The following is a 24181-nucleotide window of genomic DNA, read 5'->3' as shown; positions in this document are numbered from 1 at the left end:
CAACTGAGTGAAAAATTCTCTACCAATGAAAGCAGATGCTTAACTGCTGGTCTGCAAATAATTCCCAGTAAGCAAAATGTAGAAACTAAAGCAGTCTACATGAATGTATTAGCCAGAAAAATGAACAAAAAATATTTACTATTATGCTAGGTACTTATATCTATGAAGCATTAATAACATTATAATGTTAGGATTATTATACCTTATATATTATATAATACACAAACACATAGATATAAATAAAACAAAGAGGACAAAAAACATAGTCAGCTTTTTAAAATCATGCTTTGCAAAAATCAGACTAAAACGTAACCAGAGCCAACTCCAAAAATTCAAGTTGTTCATAGGATATGAAATGCCTAGAAAGTAGTCATGTTGCAGGTTCTCCCCTTACTGGCATCAGGCGTAGAGATCCTACATTCATCATTTATTGGAAGATAAAGGAAGAAAGAAAAAGCATGGAAGAAACTCACTTTTGTGCTTTTCCCTTTCTCCACAGAAAAATACAGGAATCCCTGGACTCAATGCCTACTCCATGTTCTTCCCAGACATTTTATATTGCTCACCAGCTTCACATTCAGGGTCTCAAAGGGCTCTTTCCAGACCTCCCAAAGTTCCCTATCCATGCAAAGGACCCAAGGGTTTCCCAGTAAATTTACTGAAAGATCATAAAAGCTATGCTAATTTAGTACTAATCTCTCCCATATTGTATTTTCATAACACTTGCATGAATTCACAGACCAAAGTCTATAAAGCTATGATGCTAACTGCTCCCCTCTACGTGCAGCACTTGCGTCAATTTCAAAGATTAACCACTACAAGTACATACACCACATGCTCAGCAAACTAGCTAGGTTCCAAAAAATGAACACTGCCTCATCCCAGGTGTAGAGGCAATAAAGGTAACTCAGTGAATAGGCTAGTAAAAGGAATGGGCTGACTGTGGGCCCCAGAGAAGCCCCTTTGTGGTGAACCACAGGAGCCATTTCGAACAATCAAATTTTCAGGTCACTGGAGAAATGTACAGACCACATCTCACAACCTCCCAGATCCCGGCAGTACCCACTAGGAGTGTCAACAATACAGAAGCTCATCCCCTCTCACACTGCCCCTGAGCTCTGAAGTTAGGTAATAAAGATGTGTTGCCAGCAGTAACTTGGCAATTGTCTGTCTATATTCATAAAGCATGAGAAGAATGGGTAAACAAAATGGTGAAAACTGAAAAAAACCATTATGGAATAGACAAAAATGAAAGCACTTGGCAAAGCTGAAGCTGAAATACGGAAATATTGGTTTTCTCCTGCAAGATCACGCTCCTCAGGACCAGGGGCCACTGCTCTGTGGTAGGGATACAGTCCCTATGAATTTTTGCTTCTCTGGTTCACAGGAAGTATCACATCTGGGTAGGTTAATTAGCCTAGTAATCTTATATCATTTTCCACAAACTCCAAAGATACTGCTTTATACTGGGTCTCATTCTGAAGTTGTATTTTCGAGTGAGCATCCTACCTTAATTGAAGCAATATGGAGCAAAGTCTCTCCTCGATGATTTCTTTTCATAGCCATAAGACTACTGGGCGATAGCTTCATTGCTGAGGGACTACACATCATTCGTCTGTAACTTGGACTATTCAGTGTAGAAGGGGGCGTACCTGGTGAAAGGCTAATGGATTCATCTAATATATTACTGCTTTTCCTCCTCAATGTGTCACCAACTTTAAGTTTCTTTGAAGGTGGTGAAGAACATCCAGGCAATGGCATGTTTTTTGAGAGCACTGTTTGCTTAATAGAATTTCCACTGGTGCTCAGACTGCTGCTTCTACATCTCTTAGAAACAGGACTGGAAAGTCTGTTGCGACGCCCACGTTCCCCATTATGACCTGATGGCAAGGATTTCTTAGATGTAAGATCGTTTTCACAGAGAGTCTTCTCAGGAGTCCCTACTTCATTCCTGCTCTCAATTTCTGGAGACTCTATTTGCTCAGCCAATGGTAAAGAGACTTCAGTTAAGCTTCTAAAACATTCAGATTCTGTTACGGAGCCACTTGCTAGTAAGTCTATTTTACCATTTATCTGCGGACTAGCAATAACAGATGGTTGGCTACAGCAGGATACTAGCTTTTCCTTAAATTCCTCTTTGGAGTCAAGTTTACCATCCTCTTTTTCTGCCTCTAAATTCCATTTTTGGTTGATTTCAGCCCAAGTTTTCTTTTTCTGTTTTTTTCCAGATTTTGTGGAAGTCTTCTTAGCCCTCTCAGAAACATCCACTGGAGGGCTTGCAGAGACAAATTCGTACATGGAGGCCTGTGGAGCATTTTCATCGTTTACCACAGGAGGCTGAGTTTGCACTGAAACTTTACTCACAACATACCTGACCTTCTTACTTCGAGGACTAAACCACATTCTTATTGAATTCTTCTTACATTCTGCATCACTAAATAAACTTTTCCTAGATGTTTCTTCTTTCAAATCTGATAGGAAAAAGGAAAAGAAATCTGTTACACGACAATCTCTCCCATCTTGAGCTCCCAAAGAATTTTGTTGATAGTTCTCCTAAGGTGTATCACCTTTTATTTGTGTATTTCTTCCTTCCCTCCTAGATTCTGAACTCCTTGAAAGCAGATATCCCCATTCAACAAATATTTACAGAATCCTACTTTATTTCAGACAATGTTCTAGTAGCTGGAAATACAGCGGGGAACGAAACATGGGGAAGACAAAATATACAAATAAATAAGTAGAAAATACAGGCTGCTGTATGGTAGTGATAAGAGCCATGGAGAAAAGCTATACTAAATAAATAAACGGACTGATAGGCAGGTATGAGATTCAAAGTAGTCAAAAAAAATTAAGACTTATTAACTGATGCTTAATTTAAAAAAAAGACTTTTGAAAATCAATCAATATAATTCACTGTATCAACCAACTAAAAGAAAACCATGTGACTTTTCTCAACAGATACAGAAAAAAAAATCTGGCAAAATCCAACATCCATTCAAAAGGTTCAGCATTAGGGATAAAAGGAAACTTCTTCAACCTGATAAAGGACATCTACAAAACTACACACCGCTAGGGCTTCCCTGGTGGCGCAGTGGTTGAGAGTCCACCTGCCGATGCAGGGGATGCAGGTTCATGCCCCGGTCCGGCAGGATCCCACATGCCGCGGAGCAGCTAGGCTCGTGAGCCATGGCCGCTGAGCCTGTGCGTCTGGAGCCTGTGCTCCGCAACGGGAGAGGCCACAACAGTGAGAGGCCCACGTACCGCAAAAAAAAAAAAAATACACACCGCTAGTACCATCCTTAATGAATAAAGACTGGAACTACTGTTTTGTTCCTATTATCTTGTTCCTGTCATCAAGAACAAGGTGAAGATGTCTGCTCTCACCATCCCTATTCAACGTCATACTGAAAGTCCTGGATAGCACACCAAGGTAAGAAAAAGATAATAAAAGGCACACAGATTGTAAAGGAAGATATAAAACTGTATCTATTCACAGCTGACTTGATTGGCTATATAGAATATCCCAGAGAATCTTTTTAAAAAAATTAATAAAACAGGTGACTGTAACAAGGTCATAGAATACAAGGTCAAGGTACCAAGTTCAACTGCAACTGTATTTCTGTATTCTAACAATGAACATGTAAACTGAAATTTTTTTAAAATCTGGTACTGTTTATAATAGTACCAAAAAAAAAATACTTAAGTACAAGTCTAACAAAATATGTATAAGCTCTGCTTGCTGAAAATTAACAATATGTATGAAAGAAATCCTATACAATTGGAAAGACATACCGTGATTCATGAACTGGAATACTCATTATTATTAAGATGTCAATTCTCCCAGACAGATTTATAGACTGTAACATAATCCCAAGAAAATTCCAGTATGTTTTTTAAAAAAATAATAGACAAGCTAATCCTAAAACTTACATGGAAGAGCAAAGTAACTATAATGTGGAAAAGCAAAAGACCTGGATGGCCAACACAACACTGAAGAAGAACAAAGTTGAAAGGACTACACTACCTGATTTCTGATTTCAACTTCAGACAAAATGAATCTAGGGAATTAAAGGTAATAGTCACAACTCTTCAGGTACCATCTAATATAACCTCGAGCTATATAAACAAAAAACTAACAAGAATGAATGAACTATAACTATACACTCAAACATACCCTTTTTTTTTTTTTTCTTTTTTTGTGGTACACGGGCCTCTCACTGCCGTGGCCTCTCCCGCTGCGGAGCACAGGCTCCGGACGCGCAGGCTCAGCGGCCATGGCTCACGGGCCCAGCCGCTCCGCGGCATGTGGGATCCTCCCAGACCGGGGCACGAACCCATGTCCCCTGAACCGGCAGGCGGACTCTCAACCACCGCGCCACCAGGGAAGCCCCAAACATACTCTTGAGCAAAAGAAGCCAGATATAAGAGTACATAGAGAGGTTCCCTGGTGGCGCGGTGGTTGAGAGTCCGCCTGCCGGTTCAGGGGACATGGGTTCGTGCCCCGGTCTGGGAGGATCCCACATGCCACGGAGCGGCTGGGCCCGTGAGCCATGGCCGCTGAGCCTGCGCGTCCGGAGCCTGTGCTCCGCAGCGGGAGAGGCCACGGCAGTGAGAGGCCCGTGTACCACAAAAAAAGAAAAAAAAAAAAGAGTACATAGAAACGGCTGTAACTAATCTAGCGTGTTAAGTCAGAACAGTGATCACCCCTATGGGGAAAGGAGTCAGTGACTGGAAACAGGCAATGAGAGGGGCTTCTAGAGTACTGTTTATTCTTCTGGGTAAGTTCAGTTTGTGAAAATTCATCAAGTTATACACTTACAATGTTATGTATTATATACTATATAAGAAACTTTTTTTAAAAAAATACGTATTTATAATCAGGAATTAAAACACAAAGATTCGTTAGAATTTTAAAAAAGAAAATAATCATTGTCCCTAAGTAGACAAGGTGTGACATTTTGTGAGTGAGCACTCTTTTGCACAAACACCTGGCTGCTTCAGCTAAGGTCATGAAGAAAGGCCTCTCTGAGGAGCTCACTTTTAAGTTGAGACCTAAATGACAAGAGGAAAGCAGCCACTTATGGATTTAGGCAAGTGTTTCCCAGGCAGAAGGCAGAGTAAGTGCCAAGGTCCAAAGATGGGAACAAGTTTAGCATATTCAATGGACAGCATGCTATTGTGGCTGGAACTTGGAGAAGGAGCAGAAAATGGAGGGAAATGAAGTCAGGCAGGTAAGCAGAAGCATTCTATAAAAAGCTCAGTCTCGAGACTTCCGGGTAAGATGGCGGAAGAGTAAGACGCGGAGATCACCTTCCTCCCCACGGATACACCAGAAATACAGCTATACGTGGAACAACTCCTACAGAACACCTACTGAACGCTGGCAGAAGACCCCAGACCTCCCAAAAGGCAAGAAACTCCCCACATACCTGGGTAGGGCAAAGCGGAGAGATCCCCACACAGAGGATCAGTGCCGAGCGGCACTCACCAGCCCGAGAGGCTTGTCTGCTCGCCCGCCGGGGCGCGCAGCGCTGGAAGCTGAGGCTCGGGCTTCGGTCAGAGCGCAGGGAGAGGACTGGGGCTGGCGGCGAGAACTCAGCCTGAAGGGGGCTAATGTGCCACAGCTAGCCGGGAGGGAGTCCGGGAAAACTCTGGAGCTGCCGAAGAGGCAAGAGACTTTTTCTTCCCTCTTGGTTTCCTGGTGCGCGAGGAGAGGGGATTAAGAGCGCTGATTAAAAGGGCTCCACAGACGGGCGCGAGTCGCGACTGAAAGCGCGGAGCCCAGAGACGGGCGTGGGACGCTGGGGCTGCTGCTGCCGCCGCCAAGAAGCCTGTGTGCGAGCGCAGGTCACTGCCCACACCGCCCTTCCGGGAGCCTGTGCAGCCCACCACTGCCGGGGTCCCGGGATCCAGGGGCGGCTTCCCTGGGAGAACGCACGGCGCGCCTCGGGCTGGTGCAACGTCACGCCGACCTTTGCCGCTGCAGGCTCGCCCCGCACTCCGTGCCCCTCCCTCCCGCCCGGCCTGAGTGAGCCAGAGTCCCCGAAGAGGCTGCTCCTTTAACCCTGTCCTGCCTGAGCGAAGAACAGACGCCCTCCGGCGACCTACACGCAGAGGCGGGGCCAAATCCAAAGCTGAGACCCAGGAGCTGTGAGAACAAAGAAGAGAAAGGGAAACCTCTCCCAGCAGCCTCAGAAGCAGTGGATTAAAGCTCCACAATCAACTTGTTGTACCCTGCATCTGTGGAATACATGAATAGACAACACATCATCCCAAATTGAGGAGCCCGGAGTTAGTGCTGTGCCTCTGAGGTGGGAGAGCCAACTTCAGGACACTGGTCCACAAGAGACCTCCCAGCTCCACATAATATCAAACGGCAAAAATCTTCCAGAGATCTCCATCTCAACACCAGCACCCAGCTTCACTCAACGACCAGCAAGCTACAGTGCTGGACACCCTAAGCCAAACAACTAGCAAGACAGGAACACAACGCCACCCATTAGCAGAGAGGTGGCCTAAACTCATAAAAAGTCTGCAGACACCTCAAAACACACCACCAGACGTGGACCTGCCCACCAGAAAGACAAGATCCAGCCTCATCCACCAGAACACAGGCACTAGTCCCCTCCACCAGGAAGCCTACACAACCCACTAAACCAACCTTAGCCACGGGGGACAAACACCAAAAACAACGGGAACTACGAACCTGCAGCCTGCAAAAAGGAGACCCCAAACACAGTAACATAAGCAAAATGAGAAGACAGAAAAACACACAGCAGGAGAAGGAGCAAGATAAAAACCCACCAGATCTAACAAATGAAGAGGTAATAGGCAGTCTACCTGAAAAAGAATTCAGAATAATGATGGTAAAGATGATCCAAGATTCTATTTCCCAGATCCAAAATCTTGGAAATAGAATAGACAAAATGCAAGAAACAGTTAACAAGGACCTAGAAGAACTAAAGATGAATCAAGCATCGATTAAAAACACAATACATGAAATAAAAAATACTCTAGATGGGATCAATAGCAGAATAACTGAGGCAGAAGAACGGATAAGTGAGGTGGAAGATAAAATAGTGGAAATAACTGCTGCAGAGCAAAATAAAGAAAAAAGAATGAAACGAACAGAGGACAGTCTCAGAGACCTCTGGGACAACATTAAACGCACCAACATTCGAATTATAGGGGTTCCAGAAGAAGAAGAGAAAAAGAAAGGGACTGAGAAAATATTTGAAGAGATTATAGTTGAAAACTTCCCTAATATGGGAAAGGAAATAGTTAATCAAGTCCAGGAGGCACAGAGAGTCCCATACAGAATAAATCCAAGGAGAAATACGCCAAGACACATATTAATCAAACTGTCAAAAATTAAACACAAAGAAATCATATTAAAAGCAGCAAGGCAAAAACAACAAATAACACACAAGGGAATCCCCATCAGGATAACAGCTGATCTCTCAGCAGAAACTCTACAAGCCAGAAGGGAGTGGCAGGACATAATTAAAGTGATGAAGGAGAAAAACCTGCAACCAAGATTACTGTACCCAGCAAGGATCTCATTCAGATTTGATGGAGAAATTAAAACGTTTACAGACAAGCAAAAGCTGAGAGAGTTCAGTACCACCAAACCAGCTTTACAACAAATGCTAAAGGAACTTCTCTAGGCAAGAAACACAACAGAAGTAAAAGACCTACAATAACGAACCCAAAACAATTAAGAAAATGGGAACAGGAACATACATATCAATAATTACCTTAAATGTAAATGGACTAAATGCTCCCACCAAAAGACACAGATTGGCTGAATGGATACAAAAACAAGACCCATATATATGCTGTCTACAAGAGACCCACTTCAGAGCTAGAGACACATACAGACTGAAAGTAAGGGGATGGAAAAAGATATTCCATGCAAATGGAAATCAAAAGAAAGCTGGAGTAGCAATTCTCATATCAGACAAAATAGACTTTAAAGTAAAGACTACTAGAAGAGACAAAGAAGGACACTACATAATGATCAAGGGATCGATCCAAGAAGAAGATATAACAATTGTAAATATTTATGCACCAAACACAGGAGCACCTCAATACATAAGGCAAATACTAACAGCCATAAAAGGAGAAATCGACAGTAACACACTCATAGTAGGGGACTTTAACACCCCACTTTCACCAATGGACAGATCATCCAAAATGAAAATAAATAAGGAAACACAAGCTTTAAATGATACATTAAACAAGATGGACTTAATTGATATTTATAGGACATTCCATCCAAAAACAACAGAATACACATTTTTCTCAAGTGCTCATGGAACATTCTCCAGGATAGATCATATCTTGGGTCACAAATCAAGCCTTGGTAAATTTAAGAAAATTGAAATTGTATCAAGTATCTTTTCCGACCACAATGCTATGAGACTAGATATCAATTACAGGAAAAGAGCTGTAAAAAATACAAACACATGGAGGATAAACAATACTCTACTTAATAACGAAGTGGTCACTGAAGAAATCAAAGAGGAAATTAAAAAATACCTAGAAACAAATGACAATGGAGACACGACGACCCAAAACCTATGGGATGCAGCAAAAGCAGTTCTAAGAGGGAAGTTTATAGCAATACAATCCCACCTTAAGAAACAGGAAACATCTCGAATAAACAACCTAACCTTGCACCTAAAGCAATTAGAGAAAGAAGAACAAAAACATCCCAAAGTTAGCAGAAGGAAAGAAATCATAAAAATCAGATCAGAAATAAATGAAAAAGAAATGAAGGAAACGATAGCAAAGATCAATAAAACTAAAAGCTGGTTCTTTGAGAAGATAAACAAAATTGATAAACCATTAGCCAGACTCATCAAGAAAAAAAGGGAGAAGACTCAAATCAATAGAATTAGAAATGAAAAAGGAGAAGTAACAACTGACACTGCAGAAATACAAAAGATCATGAGAGATTACTATAAGCAACTCTATGCCAATAAAATGGACAACCTGGAAGAAATGGACAAATTCTTAGAAATGCACAACCTGCCAAGACTGAATCAGGAAGAAATAGAAAATATGAACAGACCAATCACAAGCACTGAAATTGAAACCGTGATAAAAAATCTTCCAACAAACAAAAGCCCAGGACCAGATGGCTTCACAGGCGAATTCTATCAAGCATTTAGAGAAGAGCTAACACCTATCCTTCTCAAACTCTTCCAAAATATAGCAGAGGGAGGAACACTCCCAAACTCATTCTACGAGGCCACCATCACCTTGATACCAAAACCAGACAAGGATGTCACAAAGAAAGAAAACTACAGGCCAATATCACTGATGAACATAGATGCAAAAATCCTCAACAAAATACTAGCAAACAGAATCCAACAGCACATTAAAAGGATCATACACCATGATCAAGTGGGGTTTATTCCAGGAATGCAAGGATTCTTCAATATACGCAAATCAATCAACGTGATACACCATATTAACAAATTGAAGGAGAAAAACCATATGATCATCTCAATAGATGCAGAGAAAGCTTTCGACAAAATTCAACACCCATTTATGATAAAAACCCTGCAGAAATTAGGCATAGAGGGAACTTTCCTCAACATAATAAAGGCCATATATGACAAACCCACAGCCAGCATCGTCCTCAATGGTGAAAAACTGAAACCATTTCCACTAAGATCAGGAACAAGACAAGGTTGCCCACTCTCACCACTCTTATTCAACATAGTTTTGGAAGTTTTAGCCACAGCAATCAGAGAAGAAAAGGAAATAAAAGGAATCCAAATCGGAAAAGAAGAAGTAAAGCTGTCACTGTTTGCAGATGACATGATACTATACATAGAGAATCCTAAAGATGCTACCAGAAAACTACTAGAGTTAATCAATGAATTTGGTCAAGTTGCAGGATACAAAATTAATGCACAGAAATCTCTGGCATTCCTATATACTAATGATGAAAAATCTGAAAGTGAAATCAAGGAAACACTCCCATTTACCATTGCAACAAAAAGAATAAAATATCTAGGAATAAACCTACCTAAGGAGACAAAAGACCTGTATGCAGAAAATTATAAGACACTGATGAAAGAAATTAAAGATGATACAAATAGATGGAGAGATATACCATGTTCTTGGATTGGAAGAATCAACATTGTGAAAATGACTCTACTACCCAAAGCAATCTACAGATTCAATGCAATCCCTATCAAACTACCACTGGCATTTTTCACAGAACTAGAACAAAAAATTTCACAATTTGTATGGAAACACAAAAGACCCCGAATAGCCAAAGCAATCTTGAGAACGAAAAATGGAGCTGGAGGAATCAGGCTCCCTGACTTCAGACTATACTACAAAGCTACAGTAATCAAGACAGTATGGTACTGGCACAAAAACAGAAAGATAGATCAATGGAACAGGATAGAAAGCCCAGAGTTAAACCCATGGACATATGGTCACCTTATCTTTGATAAAGGAGGCAGGAATGTACAGTGGAGAAAGGACAGTCTCTTCAATAAGTGGTGCTGGGAAAACTGGATAGGGACATGTAAAAGTATGAGATTAGATCACTCCCTAACACCATACACAAAAATAAGCTCAAAATGGATTAAAGACCTAAATGTAAGGCCAGACACTATCAAACTCTTAGAGGAAAACATAGGCAGAACACTCTATGACATAAATCACAGCAAGATCCTTTTTGACCCACCTCCTAGAGAAATGGAAATAAAGACAAAAATAAACACATGGGACCTAATGAAACTTAAAAGCTTTTGCACAGCAAAGGAAACCATAAACAAGACCAAAAGACAACCCTCAGAATGGGAGAAAATATTTGCAAATGAAGCAACTGACAAAGGATTAATCTCCAAAATTTATAAACAGCTCATGCAGCTCAATAGCAAAAAAACAAACAACCCAATCCAAAAATGGGCAGAAGACCTAAATAGACATTTCTCCACAGAAGATATACAGACTGCCAACAAACACATGAAAGGATGCTCAACATCTTTACTCATTAGAGAAATGCAAATCAAAACTACAATGAGATATCATCTCACACCAGTCAGAATGGCCATCATCAAAAAATCTAGACACAATAAATGCTGGAGAGGGTGTGGAAAAAAGGGAACACTCTTGCACTGCTGGTGGGAATGTGAATTGGTACAGCCGCTATGGAGAACGGTATGGAGGTTCCTTAAAACACTACAAATAGAACTACCATATGACCCAGCAATCCCACTACTGGGCATATACCCCGAGAAAACCATAATTCAAAAAGAGACATGTACCAAAATGTTCATAGCAGCCCTATTTACAATAGCCCGGAGATGGAAACAACCTAAGTGTCCATCATCGGATGAATGGATAAAGAAGATGTGGCACATATATACAATGGAATATTACTCAGCCATAAAAAGAAACGAAACTGAGCTATTTGTAATGAGGTGGATAGACCTAGAGTCTGTCATACAGAGTGAAGTAAGTCAGAAAGAGAAAGACAAATACTGTATGCTAACACATATATATGGAATTTAAGAAAAAAAAAATGTCATGAAGAACATAGGGGTAAGACAGGAATAAAGACACAGACCTACTAGAGAATGGACTTGAGGATATGGGGAGGGGGAAGGGCAAGCTGTGACAAAGTGAAAGAGCGGCATGGACATATATACACTACCAAACGTAAGGTAGATAGCTAGTGGGAAGCAGCCGCATAGCACAGGGAGATCAGCTTGGTGCTTTGTGACCGCCTGGAGGGGTGGGATAGGGAGGGTGGGAGGGAGACGCAAAAGGGAGGGGATATGGAAACATATGTATATGTATAACTGATTAAATTTGTTATAAGGCAAAAAATTAAAAAAAAAAAAATCAAAAAAAAAAAAAAAGAAAAAAGAAAATATTTCAATCTGAGTGTCAGAGTTTTAGGATTTCGGATTGCTGGAAAACTCCAAAGAGTCTTCAAACCTCTTTGATACTTTTACTATCAAAGTAAATATCCATATTGTTTGTAATGGCATAAATTCCAAGATGTTTAATGTCTGTTAAGCTGTGTAATAAAATGGGCACTGAATCATAAGAAAAAAAAAAAAAAAAAAAAAAAAAAGCTCAGTCTCGGGTTTTTTTGCTGGTACTCCTCATTCCGCTCACTTCTGAGGTGGGAGGGATCAGGACTTTATCTGCAGTCTCTCCCTTAATAATCACACATATATATATAACATACACGCAGTTCTTTGTGTATACACTGGCAACTCCAAATGTGTAAGTGCAGCCCAGACCCCTCCCCTGGACTCCAGGCTCCGCTACTCAACTGCCTACTTAACGACTCTACCTGCACGTCTACTCCTAGTAAGTATCTCACACCAAGCATGACCAGAACTGGGCTCCTGGTCCACATCCTCCCAAACCTGCTCCTCCTACAATTTTCCCATCTCATTAAATGGCACATCCATCAGTCCGGCTGCCTTAGGACAAAACCCTTAAGAGTCAAACTTGTCTCTGTTCTCTCTCTCACATCCCATATACAAACTGCAAGTTCTACCAGTTCTACCTGAAAAATACATCCAAACTCTGACTACTTTCTGCACCTCCACTCTTACCACCACGGTACCATACTGTCTCACTAGATTACTGCCCCACCCTCCTTTGTCCTCTCCCTGACGATGTCTTTGTCTCCTCCGCTCTAAGTCAATTCTCAACACAGCAGTCAGTGGTCCTTTTATAACTCGTCAGATCCTGTCACTAAAAGCCACCAAAGACTGTCCAGCTGACTCTTAATAAAAGCCACAATTTTAGTCTAAAAGGCCAGAAATAACCAGACCCTCCATTTCCTTCCTGATCTTACCTCCTGTTCTTTCCTTCCTCACCATTCCACCCACTGGGCCTCCCTGTTGTTCCTCAAACACAAGAGGTATGTATGCTTCTGCCTCAAAGCCTTCACATTTGCTGACCCTTTGCCTGGAGACCTCTTCCCCAAATATCTGCATGGCTCACTCTCTCACCAACTACAGGTCACTGCTCAAATGTCACATTTTTTGTGAGATCATCCCTGACACTCTATTTAAATTTACAAATTCTCACCTCCTACTTATTTTACACCTCTTTTTGCGTCTTGTGTGTCTCATCCTATCAGAATATAAGCTCTAGGAAGGCAGAAGTTTATACCTCTACCCTGCCATTCCCCAGTGCCTACTCAATGTCTAACACATAGTAGATGTTCAATTAATACCTCCTGCTAAATAAATGAAATTAATGGGATCATATAATTCAGCTAAAGCAAGCTGGATCTCATTCAGACTCAATTCAGGGAGAATAATGTTTTATGCTTTAGAATGACCACTCTGGCTGCTATTGAGAAGGAACTTTAGAAGAAAAGAATGGACACAGTGACCAATTACATAGCTATCATCCACTAGAAAGATCACAGTGGCTCTGACAAGCACTGTAGCAGTAGAAATGGTAAAATACAAAACCTAAAAGGCTACTAATTAACTAAACAAATAGGCAGGGGAGAGATGATAAAATGCTTAGAGCCCAGTAGCAAGAGGGCGTATGATATATTTCAGTAACTAAAAGACAACCAGTATACTTGCCTTGCAGAGAGACCAAGGAATAAAGTGGTTTAAAGATGAAGACTATAAAGCAATAGCCAGACCGTGCAGATTCTTGCTGGCAATGTTAAAGACTTCGATACCTATGCTAAGAGTAATACAAAGTCAATAAATTGCTTTATATGAATCAGGTGGCATGACTACACCTGTGTTTTTAAAAGATCCCTCTTGGCTTGAGTGTGGGAGAACAGGTCGGAAGAAGGCAAGAGTGGATGCAAGAATAATCATTAAGAGGCCGAAACAGGAGTCTAAGTAGAAGATGACAGCCTGGGGAGGTGATAGTAGAAAAAGAAAGAAGTAGAATTATTTGAAAAATATTTAGGAGATAAGATTTACAGGATTTGGTGATGAAATGAATAAAGGAGAAGGTGACAAAAACAATTCATGTTTCTGGCTTACACCACTGAAGGCACCTAGAGAAAAAACACTGATGCTGGAAGAGACAGGCCGCCCGGGCTCCTAAACATCCCTACACACTCTTGCAGGATGTACCAAGAAGGCAAGGCCCTGGCTGCTTTTTACCTAGGCCATTTCTCAGGGCTGTGTTTGCAGCAAGCCACCGTGAGGGATGCAGTAGTGTCTCCCCAGGGGAAAAAAAGCACGCCTATTTCTTCTGCTTACTATAAAAACAGTCAGTTCCCCAAAGCTCAGAGCTCCTCTCCTATATCACAACCCCCTGTACGTGCAGGAAGCCATGATAGGCCCTTTGCCAAGTATCATCAAAGATGCAGCACTGCACTGAGGAATTTCAGGGGCAATGTGATAAAATATTTGCAAATTTTACATGCACATGCTCTTTCACAAAGCAACGTTACCTCCAGTAACCTATCTTACAAAATATACAAAATATTCATACATGTGCCTGAAAACATAGATGTGTGTTAATTGCAGCCATATTTGTAATAGCCCAAATTAGGAAAAAAGTCAGTGTTCACTCACTGGAAATCAGTTAACTATTGTTCATCAATTGGAAATCAGTTAACTACGGAGCATTTATATTACAAAATCTTATGTAGCTGTGATACATGTCAATTAACATGCAAACATCCTCAAGACACTTTAAGTGTAGCATAACCCTATTTACATTTTAAAAATTCTATTGTGTTTATGTCCAAATATTTTCATAAATTCATAAAAGAAAGACTAGGAAGGTTAAACAATGAAAACAGTACCTCTGAAAAAGATTTTGTGTTTTTTGGTTGGGGAGACTTGCACACCTTACACACTTTTATATTGCTTAATCAGTTGCTAAGAGAATGTTCTCTTATATTTCTTAGGTAAATTAAACAAATAGAAAATAAAACTTGCATGAAGTTATATACCTAATTGGTGATAGAGTTGGCATTTGAATTCATATGTTTTCACTAAGTAAACATTCAAAAGTTTCACTAAGTACACACTGTATGTGATATTGTGATTTACAAGAAATATATATTTGGTCTTTGTCCACTGTCCCAGGCACATAATTCCTAGAACCCTTGTAATTTCCTGGATGAACCACAGGGGCATCTTTTCTTATATTTAGTTGTGTTCCCAGTTCCCAAAATAGCGCCAATGAAAAAGGTGAAATGGGTGTCTTTTATTATTCATAACAAGTCCCGTTTCAACCACACCTGAGTTTATGTTAATGAGGTGAATTTTGGAAAGCCCCTAATGATGGGGGCTTGTTGCCAAGGGAACCAACCTGGATTATAGGGTTAGAACTTTCAGTCCCACCCCCTGACCTCCAGGAAGAGAGGAGGGATTGAGGTTGAGCCAATCACCAATGGCCAATGATTTAATCAATCAAACCTCTGTAAAGAAGTCTCCATTTAAAAACCCCCAAAACAGGATTAGAGAGCTTCCAGGTTGATGAACGTGTGAAGCTGCTGGGAGAGTGGCACACCCAGAGGGGGCATGGAAGCCCCTTACCCCTTCAACATACCTAGCCCTATGCATCTCTTCTGTCTGGCTTTTCCTGAGGTATATCCTTTTATCATAAACCAGTAATCTGGTAAGTAAAATGTTTTCCTGAATTCTGTGAGTCACTCTAGCAAATTATTCAAACCTGAGGAGTTGAAGGGAGCTTCCAATCTATAGCCAGTTGCTCAGAAGCACAATCTGGACTTGAGACTGGCACCTGGGGTGGGGGGAGTGGAGGCGGTGGGGGGGAGTGGAGGCGGTAGGGGGGAGTGGAGGTGGTAGGGGGGAGTGGAGGCAGGGTGGGTGGGGGGGCTGTCCTGTGGGACTCTTAACCTGTAAGATCTGACACTATCTCCAGGTGGACAGTGTCAGAATTGAGTAAACTGTAGACACCCAGCTGATGTCACAGAATGGCATGATGTGTAGAAAACCCACACATCTGGTGTCATAAGTGAAACAGTACTGTACGTAACACAGTAGTGTGAGTAGAGGAGACACAAAGGAGAAGTGAGCCTTTCTCTACACACATATAGTGTAATCTCTGTATGTATTGTATTTTTTCAGACCTACTGATCTTGCCTGTTAACAGATGCTCCAGAAAGAGTCAGTGATGAACTGTACAGTTTTCCCTTTTCTGATTCTGGTAGTGATCCCTCTTCAGGTTCTCTTGCTTTGTTTTTGCCTTTAAGCCCATTCACTTTTCTTTAAAAAATATTCTCTTGAAATTCTCTTCTCTCACCCCATACAGGCAGGTAAAACCCAGGTCAGCCCAGCACAGAGGTGTGCACATAAATCGTGCTCAGAAAACATTGATGAATTGATGAATAACCTATCTGATATCCTCTCTTAAATCTTGACAGGTATTTATACAAGGGAGGTTAGAATTCAATTTAAGGGCTAGAAGAAATCTTGAGGATCACCTGTCCAATTCTCTCATTTTAAATATGAGGCATTAAAGTCAAAAAGCAGAGGAAGGGAGTCTCCTAACCCCCAATCCAGTGCTCTTCTCCCCACACAAACTGGGTTATCAAGAGGCCATTTCAGGGCTTCCCTGGTGGCGCAGTGGTTGAGAGTCCGCCTGCCAATGCAGGGGACACGGGTTCGTGCCCCGGTCCGGGAAGATCCCACATGCCGCTTAGCGGCTGGGCCCGTGAGCCATGGCCGCTGAGCCTGCGCGTCCGGAGCCTGTGCTCCGCAACGGGAGAGGCCACAACAGTGAGAGGCCCGCGTACCGCAAAAAAAAAAAAGAGGCCATTTCAGGTATAAAAAAGAACACCAGAAAGGCAGGGAAACTAGAAAAAACACCATCACCATGACCAGCACCACCTGACAGGACTGACAGTGACTAACAAATAATTTCATATTGCCTGATACTCATTCTCCAAATTAACACAGACTGAATCTCCTATAACCAACTAGGGCAACTGACATATGTTTTATTTGTCTTATTTTTTAAAAAAGAAGGAAAAAGGACATTATTTGAATCATGTTTTTCTCCTGAGAGGTCACTCCTCATTCAAGCTGAAGAGAACTCTGTATAACAGTTTTCTTACATTATGGAATCAAGAGAAAAACTTTAATGAACCAAGTTCTAACACTAAGTTACTTTAAGAAGAAAACCAACAGCCACCGGTGCATCTTTCGCCTAAGGACTGGTAACAGCCACTGTGTAGGGAATAAGCGTGTCTGACATTACTACAGTGTTGTATAAAATTGTCAAGTGTGCTCTTCCTACCAAGCTTTCATAGTTAAAAGAGACAACATAATTTTAATTTCATTTTTCTTATTGTTTCTGGGAATACATTTCAACATTTCTCATGTCTTAAAATATTAGCAAAAGAAAAGGAAGTTATGAAATATTTTTTGAATTCCTTTTAGATATTCATTATTCACACAGAACACTTTATTTTATCAGTTTAAAATTATTAATACACAAGAGGATTAATAAACTAAAATCTCAGATCTTCTCTAAAGTTCAAAATCTCTTTTGCCTATTCTTTCACCTCATGTTTCTTAAGTACAAAAGTCCTATCTATTTTTTTGGTGTTTTTTTTTTTTTTTTTTTTTGCTGTACGCGGGCCTCTCACTGTTGTGGCCTCTCCGGTTGCGGAGCACAGGCTCCGGACGCGCAGGCTCAGCGGCCATAGCTCACAGGCCCAGCCGCTCTGCGGCATGTGGGATCTTCCTGGAGCAGGGCACGAACCTGTGTCCCCTGCATCGGCAGGCGGACTCTCAACCACTGCGCCACCAGGGAAGCCCAAAAGTCCTATCTTTATAAATAGATCTGCCAAGTAAAAGACAGCACTTTAAACAGACAAGAAAAAATGAAACAGTGGATTCTGAAAAACAATTAGCATTTATCTCTGCAGAAATTTCAGAGATATGATCCCTGCCAAGCAAAAGAATTCAGTCAAACTCCACTCCACTCCAAAGAAACTATCCCTTCCCTCCTGGAAATGGAAAAGGAAAGCACTGCACTGAAAAGTCAGTAAATGATAAACCCAGCTGGAAGGAGGAGTGGGTATCCGAATAAGAGCAGACCCTCTGACACCCTTTTACATCCGAACTGAACATCACCTGCTCAGAAAAGTATTGTTAGGACAGGATCTTGGAAATAAAAACAATCAGAATGAGGATCCATTCACACAGACTTTATGTCTAAATTCAACAAGGTCTTTTCTCTGCAGTGACAAGTAGATTTCAAAACCAAGTCCTTTCCGACATAATCTCGAGACTAGAGAAAAGGTCAAAATGAAATGTTATCAAGATTACTTTTTAAGAAAGACTCAGGATTACAAAGACTTAAAGGTTAATCCTCTGGTAGTCTGTAAAAACTCGTACTTGATTTTTTTAAATTTATTATTAAACATAGCTGATGACATTTTCAATTAAAAACAATGTCAAATTCTGAAGTCCTCAACACTTACAAAACTTCCAAAATGTAGAATTAGGCATTTTAAAGGAAAATGAAGGCTTGTAGGTAGTAACAACACACTCAATCAACTAAAAAATCTAAATCTAAAAAGACAACAAAACTTCAAGCTCAGGAGCACACATTTCCTAACTTATAAAGGAGTAAGTGCAGAGAGCATATATTTATGGAGTTTACATTGTACACAATAAACTCACTAATCATCCTGTAATAAATTTACTTAAGAAGATTTTGATTATGCATCTTGTCCTAACTAAGCAAGAACCACTACAGCAAGCATGATTTTAAGTTCTGGATTTTACACAGTATAACTAAGTTAAGACTGTAAAAAGCAAAATCACCACCACTGCTGGAACATAAATCATACTACTAACAGCTACAACGGTTTTTACGGGTGAATGCTTCTAAGCATGATAAATTATCATACTCATTTCATGAAGAAAAATATTGGTCCTTCCTCTACATAGTAAATTTCCTAATGATGACATTTTTAACAGAATTCTATTCTCTGAATTTAAATATTTCTGAGTACACCACAAAATATCGAGGAACAGACACACACATGTTGCTAAGGAGCTGCTTAGCCAAGTGTTTTCCTTAAAATTTCGTAATAAACTATAGAAAAGGGAGGCAATTAGAAAATGTGATTTAGCTATCATTAATCTACATCAAAGGATTATAATGATGTACACTGTGTGCCTTTCCAATTATTCTCTATTATAGGTTTCACAACAGAAGTTGAGAAAACTCTTTGACAAACTAGCCCCTTATTAAAAATCAAAGGAAAGTACTTTGCTACCATCTGTGCAACATTAATGCCTTCACTAAAGAATGATTATTTTGTAAGTTAAGAAGTATTCAGTTCTATTGAAAACAAAACAACAGCGACACAGCTATTTAAATGTTCATCTTCATCTATTATAAAAAAGTCATAGCATATATGAAACACTATGTAATTTGCTACAGAAAGACCAGGATCTCTCCCAAACCAGAAAACAGAAAGTTGGGATCCTATGAAAGCATAATCAAAGCATTTTTTTTAATGTCACCAACACCAACATATGCTTGCTTCACAAAACCTAACCAGCACCTGCAAGGTCTGATTTAATATGATAGGGGGCAAGAGAAAATAAAAACTTTTAAATTTAATGCCACTGGTAGAAAGCAGACTACGTTTTAAAGAATAAGGTAAAATTATCCATAAATGGTTGTCAGAAAAATTTATGACAGACAACCTGTTCTCTTTAAAGTACACTGAACCAGGAAAAATTTCTTCAAAAATTTCTTCAAGTATTTAGAAGTTCATTTGAGGAAGTATTACTGTAAATCAAGCTTCTTTATCTCCAGTATACTATATACTATGTCCACGATTTAACAAGGTCTTCCTAATTACCCATCTTAATTATAGTAATTATATATTTTATAGTAAATGAAAGTAACAAGGTTCATTTGGAAGATGAATTGTGAACTACAGGTTTAAAAAAATAAATATAGAAAATGTGGGAGATGTCCAACCATTCCACTTAATTCATCATCTTCAGCACTTGACTATTTAACAGAACCGTATGATTTTGGAGCTAGAGCTCAGGAATCACTTAATATAATACCTTTATTTTATAATGATATTATTTTCCAATTTCCTCATTATAAAGAGGATCAACCATTATTCGTCCCCAACTATTAGTTCCCTGTACGTATTCATCTAGTTTGCCTTATACTTTAGTTTTAGAAGTACTTGCTAGATAATAAACTAACATAAAGGTATATACACATGAAATATATTGAATAGATAAACTATAAGGAACCAAGGGATATACCCAAAGAAAACACCTCAAATGCCCTTCAAGGCTAAATTTGTTTTGGGGGACCTTAGGAGGAAAAGTTGATAACAATGCAACTTACAATAAGTAGAAAACGCTTTGTACCATGGAAATTACAGATCCAGATAGAAAAGTATATGTTTATACTCTAGACTTATTTCATCTTCTCTAAATGTAGCAAAGGAGGATGTCACCATTATAAAATGGATTATTGAAACCAAAACCTAAGAGTTTGTTTTAAAATTGTTTTAACTAAGTCTAGTCTCTAGGATATGAATTAGTCTTAACACTGCCAATTTTTCTCCAACACAATTCAACAAATAAAACAAATGCCCACACTTCTAACAAAAGCACCGTGTTAAATGATAAAACAATAAGCAAGAAACTGACAGCATGACCACTCTGCTTAAACTAGGCCCTCAATTTCCTCACCTACAGAATAAAGATCCTAAAATTCTGATTATAGGTTAGGCAATCAGTGAAATTTCAATTCATCTTAAAATAAGTAAACTATTAAAGCCAGCACAGCTAAAGTCTGGTAATGACTAATGTAATTATTAGTCATTATAATAAGGAAAATGAACACAAAATGGCCTTTGGAAAGTGAATCACCATAATTCTCTCCCCAAACTCCACCTCTCCTCTGAGAAAGACAGAATTCCAAAAGGCCTCAGGTCCCACACAAAAACTTGTTCTCAACTCAGCAATTTTCCTAAATATCTTTTTTAATGATGAAATATTAAGGCATTTCATATTCCATGGTCCACAAAATATGAAAACCATACTGATAATTCAAACATCACTAACTACAGTAAAATTTCTTGAGAAGTCATCTAATTCTTTGCACCACATGGTACGCAGTACCCCAGCATGCGATAACTGACTACAATCAACCCACTGAAGGTTATTCTGCTCCCCCATTATCACCATTAAAAATGTCACATTACTTGTTTATGGGTTAAACTGTGTCCCTCCCAAAATTCATATACTGAAGTCCTAATGCCATTACCTCAGAACATAACCTTATTTGGAAACAGGGTCATTGCAGATATAATTGGTAAAGATGAGGAAAGTGGGGCTCTATGCAATATGAATGGTGTCCCTACAAAAAAGGGAAATTTGACACAAACATGCATACGTGGAGAACACCATGTGAACATGAAGACCGCCTTCTACAAGTCAAGGAGAGGCCTGGAATACACGCCCCCCCTCACAGACCTCAAAGTAACCAAACTCACCTAGTCCTTGATTTAGAACTTCTCGCCTTCAGAACTGTGAGACAATAAATTTCTGTTGATAAGCTACCCAGTCTGTGGTACTTTCTTACAGCAGCCCTAGCAAGCTAATATATTACTCTACAGCAACTGAAGAAGAATCAAACATCATGACAGCCACAGACAAAATACAGATAGCACCCAAATTTCAATGCATGGCCAACATTCCTAACAGACCACACATCTTTAAGAATCTGAGGAAAGCCACTTTCACATAGACATGAACATTTTTCATATTGTACAGTTAACTCAAGAGACTTGCTAATCCCTGCCACCCCCCCACCCCCACCCCAAGCCCCAACACTGCTAAAAATGCATGGACTCTTAATTAACAACTCCTGTTTTAATCAATGGTAAGGGGGTGGGGGGAGGGGTAACAGATCATACACAAATCTGTTTTAAACAGAAAATAAAACACTGTCAGCACTATCTTTGATAAAGAAGGAAAACAGTACAGATGAACTAATAAAACTTTTCCTCACTGTGCTCTTAAAGAGGTTTACTACATATTATTTTTTTAAGGTACTTTTCAAAACATGTGCATATATAATTACATCTGAAAATCAGTAAAACTTTATCACCATAGCACATTTTGTCATGAAAGGATGGAGTCTAATACAAAAATCAGAAAACTAGACGAAGAAAACTTTTCTTAGGTAAACTGTGATTTAAATTCTTCTCAGAAATATGGACCTGGTCAATAAGACTCAAAGTAGTTGCGTTACTTCTTTATTTTGCCCAATCAACTTCACCTTTAGTAGCTGACAATAACACATCATGTTGGAAAACTAAGATCAAAAGTTTTCAAAACAGAAATTCAACCATTTTATATGAGCTTTATCAATCATTCATGGCATCCTGCCAGTCAAGAAAAGGTTCTCCCATAAACACAAGCTAAAATGATGTTATCTGGTCAATAAAAAGACAATTTCAATCTGATTATGAAGATTCAAAAACACTTTACTTGCTTTCCACAGCTAATTAGTTCTCAGTGGAAAGCACAATGGGAAAATATATAGTTAACACACAGAGTGTATGAACAATTTGAAAAACATTAACCTCCATTTAAATAGAAAAGAAAATGGATGTTAGATTTTTGCTCTTTCAAAAATGTGCAAAATTGGGCTTCCCTGGTGGCGCAGTGGTTGAGAGTCCGCCTGCCGATGCAGGGGACATGGGTTCGTGCCCTGGTCCGGGAGGATCCCACATGCTGCGGAGTGGCTGGGCCCGTGAGCCATGGCCGCGGAGCCTGTGCGTCCGGAGCCTGCGTGTCCGGAGCCTGTGCTCTGCAACGGGAGAGGCCACAGCAGTGAAAGGCCCGCGTACCACACAAAAAAAAAAAAAATGTGCAAAATTAATCTAACTAATTTGTAGAAAAGTGATACCCAAAAGGTTGTATTCTATCTTGTGAAATAATAGTTAACTGAGTTTAAGGACAAAAATCACTATTCCATATATATTATACAGAAATCATTATAACTGTAAAAAGCAGGTAGTATAGGTGGTAAAAAAGTCTCTGGACTGACAATCAGAAGAAACGGGCTCTATTTCTCCTGCTCCTGGTACTAACTGCATGTGTGACTTCAGGCAAGATCATTTAATCTCTCTGGACCCTGGTTTCTCATCTATAAAATAAGGAAGTCAGACCTAATTACCTCTGTCACCTCTCAAAATGATTCCTAACACTATAAATCTTAACATCTGAAATATGTCATTCATATTTTACATACTTTATAAAATCAATATGAATTTATCAGTTATTTAACTAAGAGAGACAGTGAAATTTCTCACCTGAAAAATCAGTGTCATGTAGCAAATTTCGAAGCTTACTACAAAGCTGGATCATGCTGTCCAACTGTCTATTTATCTTCACATCTTGTATCCAGGCTGGGGTGTAACACACTGGACATGCGGTTCCAATGCAGTCACTTACACAATTACTTAAAAAGGATCAAAAAATATATAGATATCAATACATTCAGCAGGATCTGAATTGAAAAAAATGAACAGTTTGAACTGAAGTAAATGAAGCAGAGGCTGTTCTAATAAACAATGGTCAATTATAAAATATTAGTTAAAACAGTGTTTTTGAAAGAGTATGACACTGACACACAAACACACACATACCCTATCTAAATCTAAAGTTGCTTATGTAATTTGCTATGTAGAGACTACACTTGGCCAGACAATAGTCTGCATGATTTTTCCCTGCAAATAAATCTATAGTTTCTAAAGAGAGTAGAGAGGGAGATATTAAAAAAATATTTAGTACCTAATGCACGTAAGCCATGCATCTTAACCTTTCCTACTCTAAACCTAACACTGTGCTTCATGGAGATAACTAAAATTACTGCAAAGAAATGGGGAAAGGTGTTTTTTCTTTTATTTTTGTACAAGTGTCTAAAGGCTTTAGTTTTTGAGAAAAGATGTTTGGTTCCTTCAGGTACTTTTATAACCTGTAGACTCAATTAAATTACCTCGGGTCCAAGAGTTACAGTCTCAATAGTTAGAAAGGTTTTTCCTAACCTTGGGGGTTACAAACCCTTTGTGACTCTGATGAAGATGTGCACAAGCGTTTGTTCACAATCCCCCCTGAAGCCTATCTGTGAATCCTGAAATAAGAAAGCTCTAAATCCA

The 24181-nt window shown here is 39.7% G+C and overlaps 1 protein-coding gene across 1 annotated transcript in view; it reads right to left on the bottom strand.

Annotated features, from left to right (window-relative positions):
• Positions 1-24181, bottom strand: part of BARD1 (BRCA1 associated RING domain 1) — an 82758-nt gene that overhangs the window by 43952 nt on the left and 14625 nt on the right. The window contains exons 3-4 of the mRNA XM_082631272.1: positions 23336-23484; positions 1510-2471 (exon numbers count right to left, since the gene is read on the bottom strand). Coding sequence (XP_082487398.1) covers positions 1510-2471; positions 23336-23484 — 1111 coding nt within the window. The remainder of the gene's footprint in view (positions 1-1509; positions 2472-23335; positions 23485-24181) is intronic.

This window comes from Mesoplodon mirus, assembly GCF_964341445.2.
Source record: "Mesoplodon mirus genome assembly, chromosome: 8".
NCBI classification, from domain to species: Eukaryota; Metazoa; Chordata; class Mammalia; order Artiodactyla; family Ziphiidae; genus Mesoplodon; species Mesoplodon mirus.
This window is presented reverse-complemented; position numbering and strand designations above follow the sequence as displayed.